The following is a 17,856-nucleotide window of genomic DNA, read 5'->3' on the forward strand; positions in this document are numbered from 1 at the left end:
ATAATATATGTGTGTGTACTGTGTATAATTATCATGTATATATAAATACACACACATGCATGTATATATTTAAGAAAGCTTTTATATTTTTATATAAAAAATTGTTTTATATATATATATATATATATACACACACATATATATAAATATATATATATACACACACACACACACACACACACACACACACACACACACACACACACACACACACACACACACACACACACACACACACACACACACACACACACACACACACACACACACACACACACACACACACACACACACACACACACACACACACACACACACACACACACACACATATATTTATATATATATATATATATATATATATATATATATATATATGAGAAATTATATACACAGTATATACATGCAAATATTTCTTAAATATATACATGCATGTGTGTGTATTTATATATACACATAATAGTTCTACAGAGTACACACATATATTATTATTAAAATTATATATTATTTTTCTTTACAACGTGTAAATTACTTAATAATTAAATTATAATTATTTTTCTTATGTCCGCAAAACTTCTGTCAATTACTTTTGTCAACTTTGGCAAAACAATATGATTCTTAAAATTCTGTCACTGTTCATATGGCAGAATAGACAAACATTTAAAAACATGTTTCTTAAAATGTAGCACAAATGATCCCTTGTAATGTCAAGGCGGTGTTTAATGATTAAACTTGGTAACTAGCAGATCTATAAAACTGATTAAATACATCAACTGAACCCAATAGTTATTTTATCGCAAAAGCATATTGTTTTTGTCCTTTTTTGTTAAGGTTAAATTATAGAATTCGGGATGACCTTAGATTGGGCGTCATCTCTGGACTTCCTCCTCTTGTCCAGGGTCTTGTAACCCCCTGTCTCCTCTTCAGCTTTGGCTGTCATGGCTTTGGCCTTCTCCAGATCTTCACAGCGCTGCTGGTATTGCTGTCGTGCCCTCTTCAGCGCAGACACAGCATCATTCTAATCAACAAAACATATGTCACATTACTGGACTGATACATGAACACTCATACAGAATCAACCTCAGCGCTAAGAACTGACCATCCTCTTCTGTTCTTTTGACCACTGCTCTTTGAATTCCCGTCGCCACTTGTCGATTTCGTTCTTCTTGGCCGAGAGAGCCTTTGGGATAGATAGTTAAACCCCACACGTCACATGTTATCTGTTTCATATTTCTTGCATTTGTCATAAACATTGATGAGATGGACGTTTGTGCACCTGGTAGCAGCGCTGTTGTATGAGTTCAGCAGTGTGTTTGGCTGATGAACTGCTTTTGAGATCATGATCCAGGGCCAGGGTGTAGATATACTGCAGAGGCATCATGTCCTGTGGAGAGTGTCCGAACAGATAAAACGGCATTAAAGTGGGCTGACAGTAAACAACACGTTCCTTACGCAACAGAATACACTCTCAAAAAAAAAAAAAGAGTATCTAATTGTACCTTTTAAGGTACAAGTGGTCGTCACTGGGGTGGTACATTTTTGTACCTCTAAGTTAGGGGTAGGCAAGTCCTAGAGAGCTGATGTCCAGCAGAGTTTAGCTCCAACCCAACTAAGCCACCGTAGTATAAAACTCATGGCTCCCAGCATGCATTGCAGTATTAAGTGTGTCACCATTGTTGAGATTCATATGCCGATTCTTGATATCTGTGTGCGTCTAAACTTTTTTCTATTTAGAATGTTTTCAAAAATCAAAATTCATAATGTCTGATCTGTGGCAAGAAAGTATTGTTGGTGAATATTATTTATTAATATTTGCTGAGTTTAGTCAAACATTTTTCTTTGTGATAATTTTTTTTTGGCTTCTTTTGATTTTAACATATTGTGTTTTGTTAACACTGTAACAAAAACCACAAACTCACATAAAAAGCCAAGAGTCAAACTGCCCAACTAAATACAACAGTGATCACCATAATGGTGACCAATATGAGTAGAGCCAAACTCTGCAGGACAGCGACTCTCTAGGACCGAACTTGCCTACCCCTGCTCTAAGTAGAGGAAAACAATGGCATAATTGTACCTTAAGGACCAATTGTGTACCTTTAAAGGTACAGTTATACGTTTTGTTCCCCAAGGAACAAAATTGTTCCTCCACTTTTTTTCTGAGAGTGTAGTTGCATTAGGGTGTTTGGTAACTAGATTGTTTTTGTCCCAGGGACTAATCTTTATTACATTTTATTAAATGTTTTCCTTTTTTTTATATGAAGGCCACATTAAGAATTTTACAATGACTTCATTATTATTATTATTATTATGTATAGATTTTGTTTAACCTTAGCTTAGATTTCAGTATAAAAATCTATCATAAAAACATAAATTATTACATGTATCAAACATGATATATACATATAGTTATAGTAAAAGCTTAAGTTACAGTTACACACACTATTTATTAAGTTATACAAGTTAAAGGGGCTATATGTAAGAATTTTCATGTATTAATCCCTTTTTTATTGGCAATGTGTGAACAGCTTGTAACGAAACTTAACGAAAATGAGACTGTACACCGGTTTTTACGTGAAGGATTCAGGGTCGTTTTTGCCGGGAAAATAAAGATGTGACGTTTAAGCGAGCGCTCCTGATCTTTTCCGTTCTATGACACATTAAACAAATGCTTATATAATATTCAGGATAATGCCAAAACAGCCATTTTGTACTGTAATGTCAATGTGTTGTACAAAGAAAGGGGTTAATTCAAACTATAGCCACTCACATATATGGTCTCAAGTAGCCTACTTTATAATCAAAGCATCATACAGTGTAATTTGAATTACTCCATTTGTCGACATGTTGCCTGAGAATTGCAGAGCTTTTGCAAACATATCCACATCGCTATCAGACGCTTTCTTAACTGTTGATTTCTTACTGCTTTGTTTATTTTATTATTAAGAGGAAAGCGTCCTGCACACATATTTACATTCATCTCTTTCTTCTGCTGAACATAAAGGGAGATATTTGGAAGAAAGTTTGTAACGAAGCAGATCTCCGCAGCCATCGACTATTATATATTTTCCCCCCACTGGTAGTCAATGGCTGCTGAGAAACATTCTTCCAAATATCTCCCTTTATGTTCAGCAGAAGAAACAAATTCATACAGGTTTTGAACAACTTGAGGGTGAGTAAATTATGAATTATCCCTTTAAGTTTATCTTAGATTATATTAGACTTTATAGCACAAAAATCCATCCATCCATCTATTATGCTATCAAATTGTGCAAAAACTGTCACATACTAGTTAATTGTGTGTATTGTGTTGTCTTTTTAAATCTAAAATGCTAGCTATGAAATTAATCTTATCAAGGCAATGGATTCAGCCATTTTATTCCCAAACATTTTAAAATGTTATTCCTACCACCATTATTTCCATCACATAATGCTATAGATGCTATGCAATGTTCATGCCTTTTATGAAAAAAAAGGTCTCCTGCAATGAATGTATACTGCTGAACATTGTTAGAGAAATCAATAAAGTAGTTAGAGTTTGAAAAGGGTTTTAAAAGAGTTTTTATATGGCCAAAAGTGCCAAAAGCTGTATAAACTCTACATGTTTTGCACACACACACAAACACACTTTTACCTGCTGAGCAACACATGACTTGGCTGCATCTGCCGCTCTCATTATACTCTTTGCAAACTCTTGCTCTGCAAACAAAGAAAATAATTTTCATAATATAATGCCATATTTGGAATATTTGGTGACATTGCCATGTAGAAGAAAGAGGTTTATAACACACAAAATGGAAGATACGATTGACTGATAGAAATAGTTTGCATCTGTATTGATGGACACAACAAAGCTCTTCGAAATATCAATACAGCAGTGAGCGGACATTACGTGACATAACTGTATCGGGCCATAGCCCATTAGCATTACAGCTCAATGGAAAATAGGACATTCATCATCTGTAATTCCAGGAATACCACACCGGGTAATGTACTGTATGCTTTCCCTCTTCTGTTCATTCATTATTATTATTGATGTCTGGCAGGCTCTGTTATATATTCTGAGCTTAAGCACAGTCTCTTATTGCTCAGGCTATTTATCAAACGTACATCTTCATGACTGTATCTCTTAACACACTAATTAAAAGTTTTACTTTAAACAATTCATTTTTGTTGTGCATTTATTTTTATGTGTTGACTAACATACTAAAGCACATGTAAAGTACTTGATTATCATTTTAAATGTAGTGTCATTCAATACAACAAAATAGTTGGAATGGACTAAATTGCAACTTCATCATTACAAATTACAGATATATTTAAATATGTGAATTTCAATAGAAATTACATTAATGGATTAGTTCACTTTCAAAATAGAAATTGCCTGATAATTGACTCACCCCCCATGTCATTCAATATGTTCATGTCTTTCTTTCTTCAGTCGAAAATAAATTACGTGTTTTGAGGAAAACATTCCAGAATTTTTCTCCATATGGTGGACTTTAACGGGGACCAACGGTCCAAATAGCAGTCTCAATGCAGCTTCAAAGAGCTCTACACAATCCCAGCAGAGGAATAAGGGTCTTATCTAGCAAAACGATCTGTCATTTTCTAAAAATACAATAAAAATGTATATACTTTTTAACCACAAAGGCTTGTTGTGGCGAACAGCGAGGCCGAGGGACCGTGAGGGCGGGACGAGGCAGCGCTCATCAGGGAGGATGAGCGCCAGCTGCGCGCCGCAGCGATCTCGGCCCTCGCGGAGGAGTGAGGGACTATAAAGGAGGAGCGACGACAGTGAGGGACGAGAGAGGACCAGGCCTGGATTTTGTGTTATGTTTTGTTTTGTGTTCGCTGCAGTCGTCCGTGAGGGGCTGCAGCTTTTTATTTTCATTTTGTGTTTGTTTGTATGTAGGCGGCAGTCGACCGTGAGGGGCTGTCGCCGCCATTTTATTTTGATTAAACTTGTTGAATGTTCGCCGGTTCCCGCCTCCTTCTTCCCGTACAAACAACGTTTTACTACACTCGTCTTGCACTGCTCTGTGATGCGCCACGCATTACATAATCACGTTGAAAAGGTCACGCGGAAGTAGGTGGAAGTACCGAGCCTATTTTAAAGGGTTAGTTCACCCAAAAATGAAAATTATGTCATTAATTACTTACCCTCATGTCGTTCGACACCCATAAGACCTCCGTTCATCTTCGGAACACAAATGAAGATATTTTAGTTGAAATCCGATGGCTCAGAATGGCCAAAAAACCCCTAAATAACGACTTATACCGATTTCAAAACAAGGCATCATGAAGCTTCGAAGCGTTATGAATCAGGGAGTCGATTCAGCGGTTTGAATCGCCAAAGTCACGTAATTTAAGCAGTTTGGCGGTTTGACACGCGATCCGGATCATGATTTGACTCGCTGATTCATAACGCTTTGAAGCTTCATGATGCATTATATTGAAATCGGGCATCACTATATAAGTCGTTATTTAGGTTTTTTGCGCACAAACTATTCTCGTCGCTTTATAAAGTTATTGTAGAACCACTGTAGTGAGATGGACTTTGTAACGACGTCTTAAGTACATTTTATGGGTCTTGAGAGTGAACCGTGCCATTGAGCCAATGGAGGCCTTTCTAAGCGATCGGATTTCAACTAAAATATCTTCCTTTGTGTTCCGAAGATGAACGGAGGTCTTACGGGTGTCGAACGACATGAGGGTAAGTAATTAATGACAGAATTTTCATTTTTGGGTGAACTAACCCTTTAACAAAGTGTATGCGTAAAGGCTTATGCTGCCTTCACGTGCTATTGGAAATTTCATAACTCCCACTTCAGATGTCGTGATTACGAGCTTGTCGCATTCAAGTGCTTTGTCGTTTTAATAAACAGGGATCATGGAGGACACCAGGTTTATATTTAGGTTAGGTTAGGTTGCCTATTTATTGGGAAAATCTTATTAAAACCAACATTATATGTAGTGTCACATGCCCTGACAACCATATAAACGATGCTATCCATATAGTCGACTTTCGGCCGATTCTGTAATTTTCGGCAAAATGCAGGCTATTTTCGCTGTGCATAAAACAAACAATACTCTTCAAATGATTACTCGTATATGTAAATATGTACTACATTAATGACAAGACAAGATGATCAAGCTGTTTTGGGGGGGGGGGGGGGGGGGGGGGGGGGGTTAGACTAATCAATCATACCGGTCACAGCAGTAGTTCTCCCCACCACCATGTTTAAAGTTTATAGCACGCCCATCTCGGGAATTTGGGTATCAAAATTATTTCCGAACTTCATATTAATTTTTTACCTAGTAAATAGCACGGGACGGCAGCATAAATCAAACGCCCTTTACTAAAAAAAAAAAGGTTAAGCAACGATGTCGGACGATTTTGAAGCTGGAGGAGAAAATGAGATTTTCGGCACTGGGTTGGTACTTCCACCTACGTCATGTGTGACCTTTACAGCGTGATTATGTAATGCGTGCCGCATCGCGTCGCAGTGCAAGACGAGCATTTGTGGTTAAAAGTATATCAATGTTTAGAAAATGACTCGCTAGATAAGACCCTTATTCCTCAGCTGGGATTGTATAGAGCTCTTTGAAGCTGCATTGAGACTGCAATTTGGACCTGTTGGTTCCCGTTGAAGTTCACTATATGGAGAAAAATCCTGGAATGTAATTTCTTTTCGACTGAAGAAAGACAGACATGAACATCTTGGATGAGATGGGGTTGAGTAAATTATCAGGACATTTTAATTCTGAAGTGAACTACTCCTTTAAAGTATATCTTGGTTTACCATAAATGCTTGTCAGTACATTCGGCAGGATGATGTTTAAAGTATATTATTTTTTGCTGAAGCGTACTTCTTTTTCACGAAGGGTAACCTGTCAGTAACCTTCCACTAGAGGGTGCTGTGAGAGATGACGTGTTAAAGGTTAATTCAGCCCATTGCAGGTGTTGTTCATTCTCTCAGAGATCTAATTTTAGATTCTCATGTCATTTTTCTAAGAAGCGCTCCCGCTGTTTCTCTTCCAGGCATAAATAAGAAATCTATAATTACTGGCAAACAAATCAAGCCTAAGCATAATGTGTCAGCACATAGAAAACATGAGTCTAAATATTAGTTTTCTATATTTTTGTGACAGTTGGATGTGTGTTCCTCTAAGTGACTATTTGACAGAAGTTATAGTGTATTCAAAGACTAAATGTAAAGCACTCACCAAGGCTGATTCTTTTGTCCATCCAGGTCAGCAGGTCTTTGGCATAACGGCACCACATTTTGGCATACTGCAGGGCGAGCTCCACGCCACCCTCGCAGCGACAGAGGGTCAGGTCGGCATCCTGGGCTGAGGTGGAATACATCAGCATCAATGGATTGTGTGCATGCCTCGCTCTATGTAAACTAAACCCCGCTCAGGACTAACAGAGGCTTGTCCTCAACCAGCTTTAACGATCCTGTAGGCTGTCACTCATTACTGAGGATAAATCTTCTGTATCTTCAAATGATGTGAAGGCAAAGCTTTGGAAAATGCAAAAAGTTGCAGTACATGCCCATCATAACAACACAGACAAAAAAAAAGCAGCTTAATTGTTAAAAAAAGACATAATTCTCCATAAGTCTAGTGTCGGAAACAAGCACAGAATCATAACATCTTTGATAGTCAGAGGGAAAAGTCGAATCCCTGCGACTCTTCAGCACAATATTCCGGATTGGTAATTCAATATCCATGCAAAATGCCTGTATAGGGAGCTCTTGGGCTCGCTCAGTAGTCTCCGAAAGGCTTTGGGACTCAGCAGTGAGTGTGTGAGGATTTCACAGAGACCGAGACAGTTCACCCTCCCTCTGTCTGCTATCTCCTCCCTGTGCATTTAATGCTACAAATGTGATCTGATCAAAACATCAGAACTAAAAACCTGAATTTTCTCCATCATTCCACCAATTTCTGTCTCTATTCCACTTCCATCCTGCCGTACTTCCTGGCTTGTCATGTTAAAGCATATGCGTGTGTGTGTGTGTTCGCTTTAGGCACAGAGGGAAGGGGAAATAATCCAGGACAGTAGCAGACTGTATAGTGATGGTCTTTTTGATTAGGGTGTGGTTGACTTCCTGATATAAGGATATAGATCACTCATCATTACTTTACGGTCTTTTAAACAAGACTCGTTCTCATCAAATTCATTTTGACGTTACTGTCACACATATTGTTAATGATTTTCTCAGCACAATTTTACACACAGGTGAATCTCATGGCAAGAACATATGCAGGTCATATTTCACTCCAAAATCAAGGAAAATGTATTAAAATATATATATTGTAAAGCAATCTCATTCTCATTACGTAATGTAGAGAAATAACTGAAGTGAAAATAAATGTCATTCTCATTACCATGATATAGAGGGGAAAAAAGTAATACTCATTACTGTGATGCAAAAATATAATTCTCATTACCATGAAGCCAAAATATTCTCATTACTGTGATATAGAGAAAAATCTCATCCTCATTACCATGATATAGAGAAAAATATCATTGTCATTACCATGATGCCAAAAAAATCTCATTATCATTACCATAATGCAAAAATAATACTGTATTCTCATTACCGTGATATAGAGAGAAATATCCTTATTATTACCATGATGTCAAAACATATCTCATTCTCATTACCATGATGCCAAAAATATATCTCATTCTCATTACTGTGATATAGAGAAAAATATCATTCTCATTACCGTGATGCAAAATATCATTATCATTACCATGTCAAAAATATATCTCATTCTCATTACCGCGATATACAGAAAAATCTCATTGTCATTATCATCATGCCAAAATATCTCATTATCATTACTGTGATATAGAGAAAAATATCATTCTCATTACTGTGATATAGAAAAAAATGTAATTCTCATTACTGTGATATAGAGATAAATATCATTCTCATTACCGTGATGCAAAATATCATTATCATTACCATGATGTCAAAAATATATCTCATTCTCATTACCGCGATATACAGAAAAATCTCATTGTCATTATCATGATGCCAAAATATCTCATTATCATTACTGTGATATAGAAAAAAATATCATTCTCATTACTGTGATATAGAGATAAATATGATGCATGATGCAAAAAAAATCTTAATTTCATTACTGTGATACAATTTTTTTTCTCATTTTCATTATTGTGATGCAAAAAAAATGTCTTTCTCATTACCGTGATGTGAAATAATCATGTTACATTTTTTAATTTGTCAAATAAATTATAGGTATTTAACATTGTAGTATTTGGCATACATTTCAGTTATGTTGAATGAAAAAGATAGTCATAATGGTCCACAAAAAAAGACTTCTTTATGCAAAATACAATTTATTTTACTTTTCATACTAGGCTACTGTCTTTTGAAATTGGAGTGAAATATGGACATTTCTTTGTGAGATTAAACCACCCAAACTGGTGAATCTAAAATTAATATATATGATTTAATATTTAGCAGGACACAAAACAATAAACTCAGGTTTCTCCAGGGAATTCATGAAACGTCTCTGCTTAGTCAATCCATTTGGCTGATCAGATTGCTCACAGTGGGGGTTAGAGAACTAGGCTAAGACGGCAAAGGAATAAATTGTTGATACTGAAGTCTGTCTCAGGTGTACGTAATGAAGATGATGTGTTTGGTGAGTAAGCCAAGAGATTGCCTCGAAGGTCACCATGTGGACGTTTTATTTAAACTTTGAGTGTTAGCATAATCCCTAATCTCAGCTAGCAAACAGCTACAGTATATGCTAACAGAGCAAGCAGGTAGCACCCAAGGATGGATAACGTCAACATGCAGCAAAGCTATTACCTAGTCAAAATATATCTCATCTCATTTGGTTACTCATCCCTTCTTAATTTATGTTTTATATCTATTTTTTTTTTCAACTCCAATTTGATATAAAGATTACAGTTCTAATGCTAACATTCTCTCCTTCCCATCTCTTTATAGTTCTTGGAGAGATGGATCAGCGGGAAAAACAGAGAGCAGCTGTCTGCTGGTTTAATCTGCTCTCTAACCCCCGTCCGGTGCTAATCTTGTTAGCAAGGGGCAATTAGTCCATGTGGCTAATAACACATAAACAGTTGCAGGTTGAAGAAGAAAGATTTAGTGGCATGACATGATGCCTCCGGGCCTGATCAGTGACTCTTGCTTCGCTCCTCTCAGATATCAGTGCTGTCTATGTCCAAATGAGGGACGGAAGACCATACGTCTTCTGTAGGGTTCAATACGAATAGGCTGGATGTAAGATATTCTTTCTAATATTTATGCGAGTGTCTAATCTCATTAACCCTTCACCCTGTTAGTCTTCCTCCAAATGTCCAGCAAAAAACAAACACAAGGATCTTAAAAAGAATTACCAGTTACGCCTCCGTCCTTTTCCTCCTCTTCACGGCATATCTTCAACGACTCCTCATATTCACCCTGGAAAACATGCAGCTTTTAATATTCACTGTTGCACGTTTCTTGCTTGAGAGAGATTGTTGAACCCAAAAGTATCAAGAAATAGGAGTTATGAGTGAGGAAAAAGAGTGGGAACAATAATTCATCAATCATGTCTCACTGTAATATCGTCCAGATCAGCGTTCAGTGTGGTGTCTGCCGAGGTGTCTGTTAAAGACAGTGAGTCTGCTTCTTGTAGAAGCTCATCCACAGTCCTGAGAAATCAAATCAACAGACACAAAGATATTAAAAATGAAACATGGCGGTTCTCACAGAGCTAAAACAGCTGTCATTTATTTCATCAAAACTGTTTTTATATTCCTAAAAAGAAAGGTTCCTTATTGGAATTGATGGTTTCGTGAATAAGTTTTAACATCCATGGCATCTTTCAATTGGACAAAATTGTTCAAAAGTGTTCAAAAAAGTTCTTTATAGTGGAAAATGTTCTTTATAGTGTAAGAACTGTTCACTGCAAATCGCTCTGAAATCACCCTTTTGGAACCTTTATTTTCAAGACTGAAATTTCACAACAGACTGAGAAGGTCTACGTACGAGCATGTTAATGACAGATCCAAATTAGCATCGAAATCCCGTAATATCTCACTGTAACGCTTGATTTCTGAGTGACGGACTGGGGTACCACCATCTGAAACAGAAGAACATGTGATGACGCCATGAGTGATTTTCTTTCAATGGAAATCGGATGTAAAAAAAAAAGGTGGTAACACTATGTTTTAAGGTGACCTACTTACACGTTACTATCTGTAGGCTACTTACTACAAGTAACTAAACCTAAACCAAACCCTAACTTTATAATACATGTAGTTCATTAATATTACTCAGTACTTATTTGACTAAGTACAATGTAACTATGTCACCTTAAAATAAAGTGTAACCAAAAAGGTTTTTAATACAAATCTTAGTTCACTGGTTTTGGTATTATTTTCATTGAATGTAATGTGATATATAATGAGTGTAAAATAAAACAAGATAGCATGACAATACACTTCTTTGTGAAAAGTTTGTGGTTTGTGGTTAAAGTACGTGAACGTTTGTGTGGACGCTTGCAGGAACTGGAACCTAAAACTAGAGTAATAAAAATGTATGGCACTGGGAAATGTGCGTTTGACATTAAGACAGGAAGTCACACCATTAAACTTCACACAAATGTTTTGTGACAGAAGCCGTAAAGATAAAGCAACAAGACTCATGTTCATTTGCACAATAATATTAATAGGCTATAACATTCATAAATCACCTTGCACAGATCATTTCATTTGATTTTTTTTTTAAAGGGGACATGTTATGCAAAATTCACTTTAATAAGGTGTTTGAACACAGATGTTAGTAAAAACCACCCAATATTTTTTATATAATCCCCATCAATCATTATCAATCTCTCATAAGGTGCGTTTCATATTTCCCCATACTCCTACGTAAGAGTAGGGAAACCCCGCCCATGACTGTTGATGATCTGACCTTTTAGCATAGACACACCCCTGAGTGAGAAGCACAGAGACCCCCATTTCTGTTTACTCGCTGTATCAGCGCTAGAGTATTACAATGTCTGCGGCAAAAAAAACATTACAAGTGTCCTGTTATTGTAACGGACATACGAGTCTCCATTGACTCCCGGCATCCGAGTCACTGGGGACACCATGGATGAATTTCATTTTTGAAGGAAATATGTCAAAGAATGTCGGTAAAATGTTATTTGCGCAAATCATTTTACGAGACTGCTTCACCAATGAGGGTCATTACAACGCTGGATATACGAAAAAAGTTGTTTCTAAAGGATGGGTCAATATACGCTTCGGGCTTTAACTTCATATCCAGAACGAGTAAGGATTGATGGCACTTCATATTCTGTGAATGTTTGCAAATTTCCTTTCTGAATGAGCTTTCGTGGCCTAATGGTTGGAGAGTCTTGTAACCCGAAGGTTGCGGGTCAGGTCCGGCAGGAATTGTCAGTGGGGGGAGTGAATAACCAGTGCTCTCCTCCATCCTCAATACCACGACTGAGGTGAGACCCTTGAGCAAGGCACCGAACCCCCAACTGCTCCCTGGGCGCTGCAGGAATATGGCTGCCCACTGCTCTGGGTGTGTGTGTTCACGGTGTGTGTACACTTGGATGGGTTAAAGCTACACTATGTAACTTTTCCGTCCACTAGAGGTCGCCTGTTCAAAACAAAGGCGTAAAACACGTTTGAGCGCAGAATCTTGGGACATGTGGTCTTCACCTCACAGCCGGTGGAAAAGAGTCAGGATAGGACTCGGGCAGAAATCATGTTCATGGATGCGATTATTAACATTACTGTAGTATGAAGCAGATTACAGATTACTGTTGTGAAGCTGAGCAAGGCCGCAGGAGCGATTGAAGAGCGGGACTGTTATTATGGCATAGTCGCCGGCGGGACTTTTATTATGACACGGTCGCCGACGCCAGTTCCTCTTTTCCAGTCATGAGTATGAGGTAACGCAACTCTGTTTATCGTATTAGATATATCTGAGTGTGTTGAAAAGGAAGTTAATGACGTTCGCTCGGCGGCTGCTATGACACTTGTTCACACTGCAATGAGAGTAAAGCGTTTTTCTGCTAAATAAAACCGGAAACCGAGGGTAACGCAGATATAACGCAATCGACAGGCGACTCCCTCAAACGCATAGCTCACATGTCCCGGTTCCTTGGTTAAAATAGCAATTTCTCACGATTTACAAATAGTTGGAAACATTTGGGTTACTCCAAGTACTCAACTGAACAAAATATATAACACTGGCCTAGTGGTTTTTGGATATTTTACTGCAAAAATATTACATAGTTCACATTTAAATGCAGAGCACAAATTCCAAGTATGGGTCGCCACACGTCACTTCACTTCACTTTCTTGAAGGCTGTACGACTAATATGGATAAAGTTACCATAGTCGCTGACTGTATTCAGAGACTAGAGCTATGCTGTTAGTTTTTATCCCGTAAACGCTCACCGTCTACGTAATTCATAAAAGCACATTTATTATGCATTGTATAGTCAGGTGACAGACTTTTTGCATTCCCACACGAGCACCTATTCAACAATTTATGGATTAACATGACGGATGCTAGTCGATGAGTTGAATCAACGTAACTCCACAACAACTAACGTTACATAAATGTAACGTTATCCACTAACCATTCAGAAACGGTGCAGTTTAAAAGTTGCAACCTCTTCCTGAGTCTCTCCATCTGTGTCCGACTGCGGTTCAAACATGTAATGCTGCACCCCACAACTGGTTATTTCTGACATTTTGGCGGTGAGATTTGTTTTGTTGTTGACGTTGTATCCGAAGCTCGTGTGGATCCGCTGGAAGGGGGGCGGAGAGCAGCAGCTCATTTGCATTTAAAGGGACACACACAAAAACGACACGTTTTTGCTCACACCCAAATAGGGGAAAATTTGACAAGCTATAATAAATTATCTAGGGGGTATTTTGAGCTGACACTTCACAGACACATTCTGACGACACCAGAGATTTATATTACGTCTTATAAAAAGGGACATAATACGTCCCCTTTCAAGCACAGGTAAATCACAGATTATTCAAAGTTTAGACATGCTTTTCTGAGTTTTTACTTATGAACCCTATGAACCCTTAAATGCACATATGTAATGCTGTAGATATGACTCTGAACTTGCTATGTGCCACTCTTGTACTGCACTAACAAAGAAAGTTCTCCGTCAATCTCTCTCTCTCTCTTTTTCTCTGTGACATGCACCATTTAGGTCAACCACATCCTGTCTAGGTTTTGTAACACGCTCAGCTACAGGGACAATAAGGACTTGTTTTTGATGAAGAGATTAGTTCAACAGTATGGATTACGAATTTTTTTTTTTTTTGGTTGATCTCCATTTTGCTCTACAAAAAAAAATACATAAAAATCAACCACCGGAAGTTATCTCAAAGATGGCACTGTGGTGCACTGTCAGTTGGTACATTATGCTGTTAGTTGTTACATATAATGTAACATTCTATTTCTGATACTAAATGCAAAAATGAGGTTATGTGATACTTAATGTGGTTGAAATAAGAAGAACTGCAGCTATTACAAATTAGTTGAAACCAGTGCATGTGACTTCCTCTCACTGAGGTTATCAAGGTTGTTTATTTCCACATCCTGCGCTCATTAAAGTTATATATTTTATGTATTTATGAGAAATTATAAATGAAAAAAACGAACTAAAATAAAGTAAATTAACAAAAAAACGTGCCAAAACACCATGACAAAAATAAACAAATTTTTTTTACATTTACTTTTTTTTTTTTTTTTTTTTTTTTTACATGTGGAAAGAAACAATACGACGCCCCAAGATGCAGTAATTTTGTACATTTGTCCAACAAAAACAAAAAAAAGGAGTGTACATGAAGCTTCCTTGAGATGCAACTTTTGTACAAAGGGCAAAATGTACAAGACAGGAAGTGCTCTGATCATGCACTGAAAATCGCATGCAACGCAAACACACACGTACGCATATGCAAAGAAAGTGTACAATACAACTATAATCAATTACACATATGTAGCCTAAAGCTGTAGCTGGGCACAACAACAACACATTTCCCTGTTGCAACTCACCCTGAACCTTTGGCTGCCTCAGCTGTGCAGTCTCTGCTACCTCCTCCATCTAGTCCTTTACTGATAAACCAGCCAAACCGTGTTCGTGTTGTCATCCAGCAGTTAGTCCATCCACCCCAGCTGAAGATGATTCTGTCAGAAACATCACCTATCATCGAACATTGACACGGGACATGAAGGCGATGTGGGGTTTGAAAACTCTGCCTTCTCTTCTCTTACAAACGCCACTTCTCTTCCTCTAAAGTGGAGGTTGGCCAATGTTCTTTCACCATCGTATGAGGAGGAAGTTTGTCTAACTATCACTCTCAGACACACCTAACACCCCAACTTCTGCTAAGGCCTCAGATATTGCTGGTAATTTGTGGCTGCATTTTTTTTTCTCTCTTTTTTTTTGCGATTCTATGTTTGTGGCCTATCAAAGGCTCTTGAATTTGCAAATATTTTGTTTGTGCAGCAACTTTAATTGATCGAATCTTTAAACATCACTGCTATCATGTTATTCTGAATTTGGCAAAACATGATTACCAAATGGGAAATATTATGAACTTTTATAACCACAGTGTTGGGGGAAAGTTACTTTTAAATGTAATGCATTACAATATTGTTACTCCCTAAAAAAAAGTAACTAATTGCTTTACTCAGTTACTTTTGATGGAAAGTAATGCATTACGTAACTTTTGCTTTACATCTGGGCTGGGCTTGCTTGTTTGTTTTTTAATAGCAAAAAACAACCGAACGTGTTGTTTTTGGCAAGGCCCTTTCACACCAAGGGCCCTATCATACACACAGCACAATGCGGCGTCAGGTGCGACGCAAGTGATTTTTGCTAGTTTCAGCTCGACGCAGTTATCATTTTCACGTCCTGCGCCACATTGTTTAAATAGCAAATGTTCAAGTGCATTGTTGGCGTGTTGCTATTTTGAGGCAACTGAAAATGACTGCGCCATTGACCAACTAAAATGTCAATGGCGCAATATTTTTTTGTGTTATTTAAAGAGCGCGTTAGTAAAATGTGCCTATAGGCGGGTCCACAACGCGCGTACACTCTGTTTATCACACACACACAGGGACGCGCAGCAGCACATAAACATTTTTAAACAGTGGCGTAGGCAGTGAGCAGTGGGTTACAACAAACATTAGACACTTTATTTCCACTTTTCAAATATTTTCTTGATTTTTAATTGAAAATAAACGCCTTTCCGACCTGATATGTGATGGGAAAAGGGAGTACAGCGAGTTCGGCAAAAGGCGGATTCGAATCTCAGGTCGAATTGCGTCAAAACTTAGTGCCAAGCACCTCACCCCTACATTATCACAAGATACTGATGGTGTGTTCCCTTACAGAACGAACCTGCGCTTGGAAATGAAGAGTCTTACTGTTACTTGCGGCCTGATGGGTTCTCTCCCACGTTAATGCGACTTTTTAAAAGTCCTTTGTATTGAATTTTGCATCGCTGCTGTTTATCTATCACACAACTGCAAATTACAGGCTAAGTGAATAGGTAAACACACTTCATGAACTCACAGGCGCGAGCCGCGTGACATACATGAGACAGCCTGCCTAATTGCCTAACACAGCTGTCAATCAAACTCATCAAGCATTATGCAAAAACCATAGTCTGTAAAAATACACATTTGATTTATTTTAGTATTTGAGATTTTATAATAATTTTGTAATTACGTTAAAATAATTTAAACAACTGTCATTTAACAAATATTATTATATTTGTATAATAAACTGGCGGGGCCTTGTCATCATATTGGGCTTTAAATATTAAAAATAAAATGATTCCTCTCTGAAGTCTTTCCGCTCTCAAATTCCGCCATGTAAATAGCGAATCCACCATGGTGCAAGCGCAACTGGCTTTTAAAGCGAATGGGAGATGAGATTGGTTTATTGCACGCTACGCCCAAAACACACCCATGACTCATTGAAGTATTTACTAAACCCTAAACCACCTTTTTTAGTTAAATATCCGCAAGACTGGGACTTTATTAGTGCTGTTCATTGATTCGAGTAAATGTTTTGACATTTGGGTATAAAGTGTTTTTATTATATAATATATTTTCTTGTAAATTTAAAATGAATGCGTTACTTTACTAGTTCCTAACTAGCCTAGAACTTGAAAAAGTAATCTGACTACATAACTCACGTTATTTGTAATGCATTACACCAAACACTTGAAGCATGAGCCTGAATCTTGCTTTAGCATTCTGCTAATGAAATGCAACCTCACATCATTGCCCCCTATTGGCTGATGGTGGTTGAGACACAGGAAGAGCAGGAAGGTAACTCGGTGATGGCTGACTCATTCTGAGCAAAATCATCTCACTTCCACTCACACATACACCATGGGGAAGATGGTTTCATAATTTGTCAAGAAATATTTAAAATGACTAAAAACTTAATGTGTAACCATCAAGTAAAAAGTACTGCAAATACATCTACACATTCACAACTTTCACAAATATAGTTTTCCTGACCTGGTGATCTGGTGGGATTGTGCAGAAAACACTCACAGCTCCAGGTCGGGCCCAAAACTAGATTACTGAACTCTGAAACACATGTAAATCATAATTACTCATACACTACTGTTCAAAGGTTTGGGGTCAATAAGATTTTTTTTGTTGTTGTTGTTGTTGAAAGAAACCCATACTTTTATTCAGCAAGGACACACTAAATTGATCAAAAGTGACTGTAAAATACTTCTATAATCATTCTATTTCATAATTCATCAGAGAATCCTGAAAAAAA

The 17,856-nt window shown here is 37.5% G+C and overlaps 1 protein-coding gene across 2 annotated transcripts in view; it reads right to left on the reverse strand.

The window, feature by feature from the left end:
• The window catches only part of gmip (GEM interacting protein), a 36,888-nt gene extending 21,453 nt beyond the window's left edge, over positions 1 to 15,435 (reverse strand). For both annotated transcript variants that reach the window (XM_079835010.1, XM_079835011.1), the window contains exons 1-9: positions 15,102 to 15,435; positions 11,046 to 11,139; positions 10,615 to 10,708; positions 10,412 to 10,475; positions 7,231 to 7,356; positions 3,635 to 3,699; positions 1,277 to 1,384; positions 1,100 to 1,180; positions 857 to 1,018 (exon numbers count right to left, since the gene is read on the reverse strand). In XM_079835010.1, the coding sequence (XP_079691136.1) occupies positions 857 to 1,018; positions 1,100 to 1,180; positions 1,277 to 1,384; positions 3,635 to 3,699; positions 7,231 to 7,356; positions 10,412 to 10,475; positions 10,615 to 10,708; positions 11,046 to 11,139; positions 15,102 to 15,150 (843 nt within the window). In that variant the 5' untranslated portion in view covers positions 15,151 to 15,435. The remainder of the gene's footprint in view (positions 1 to 856; positions 1,019 to 1,099; positions 1,181 to 1,276; positions 1,385 to 3,634; positions 3,700 to 7,230; positions 7,357 to 10,411; positions 10,476 to 10,614; positions 10,709 to 11,045; positions 11,140 to 15,101) is intronic.
• Between the last annotated feature and the right edge of the window lie 2,421 nt (positions 15,436 to 17,856).

This window comes from Gobio gobio (assembly GCF_949357685.1).
Source record: "Gobio gobio genome assembly, chromosome: 1".
Classification (NCBI taxonomy): domain Eukaryota; kingdom Metazoa; phylum Chordata; class Actinopteri; order Cypriniformes; family Gobionidae; genus Gobio; species Gobio gobio.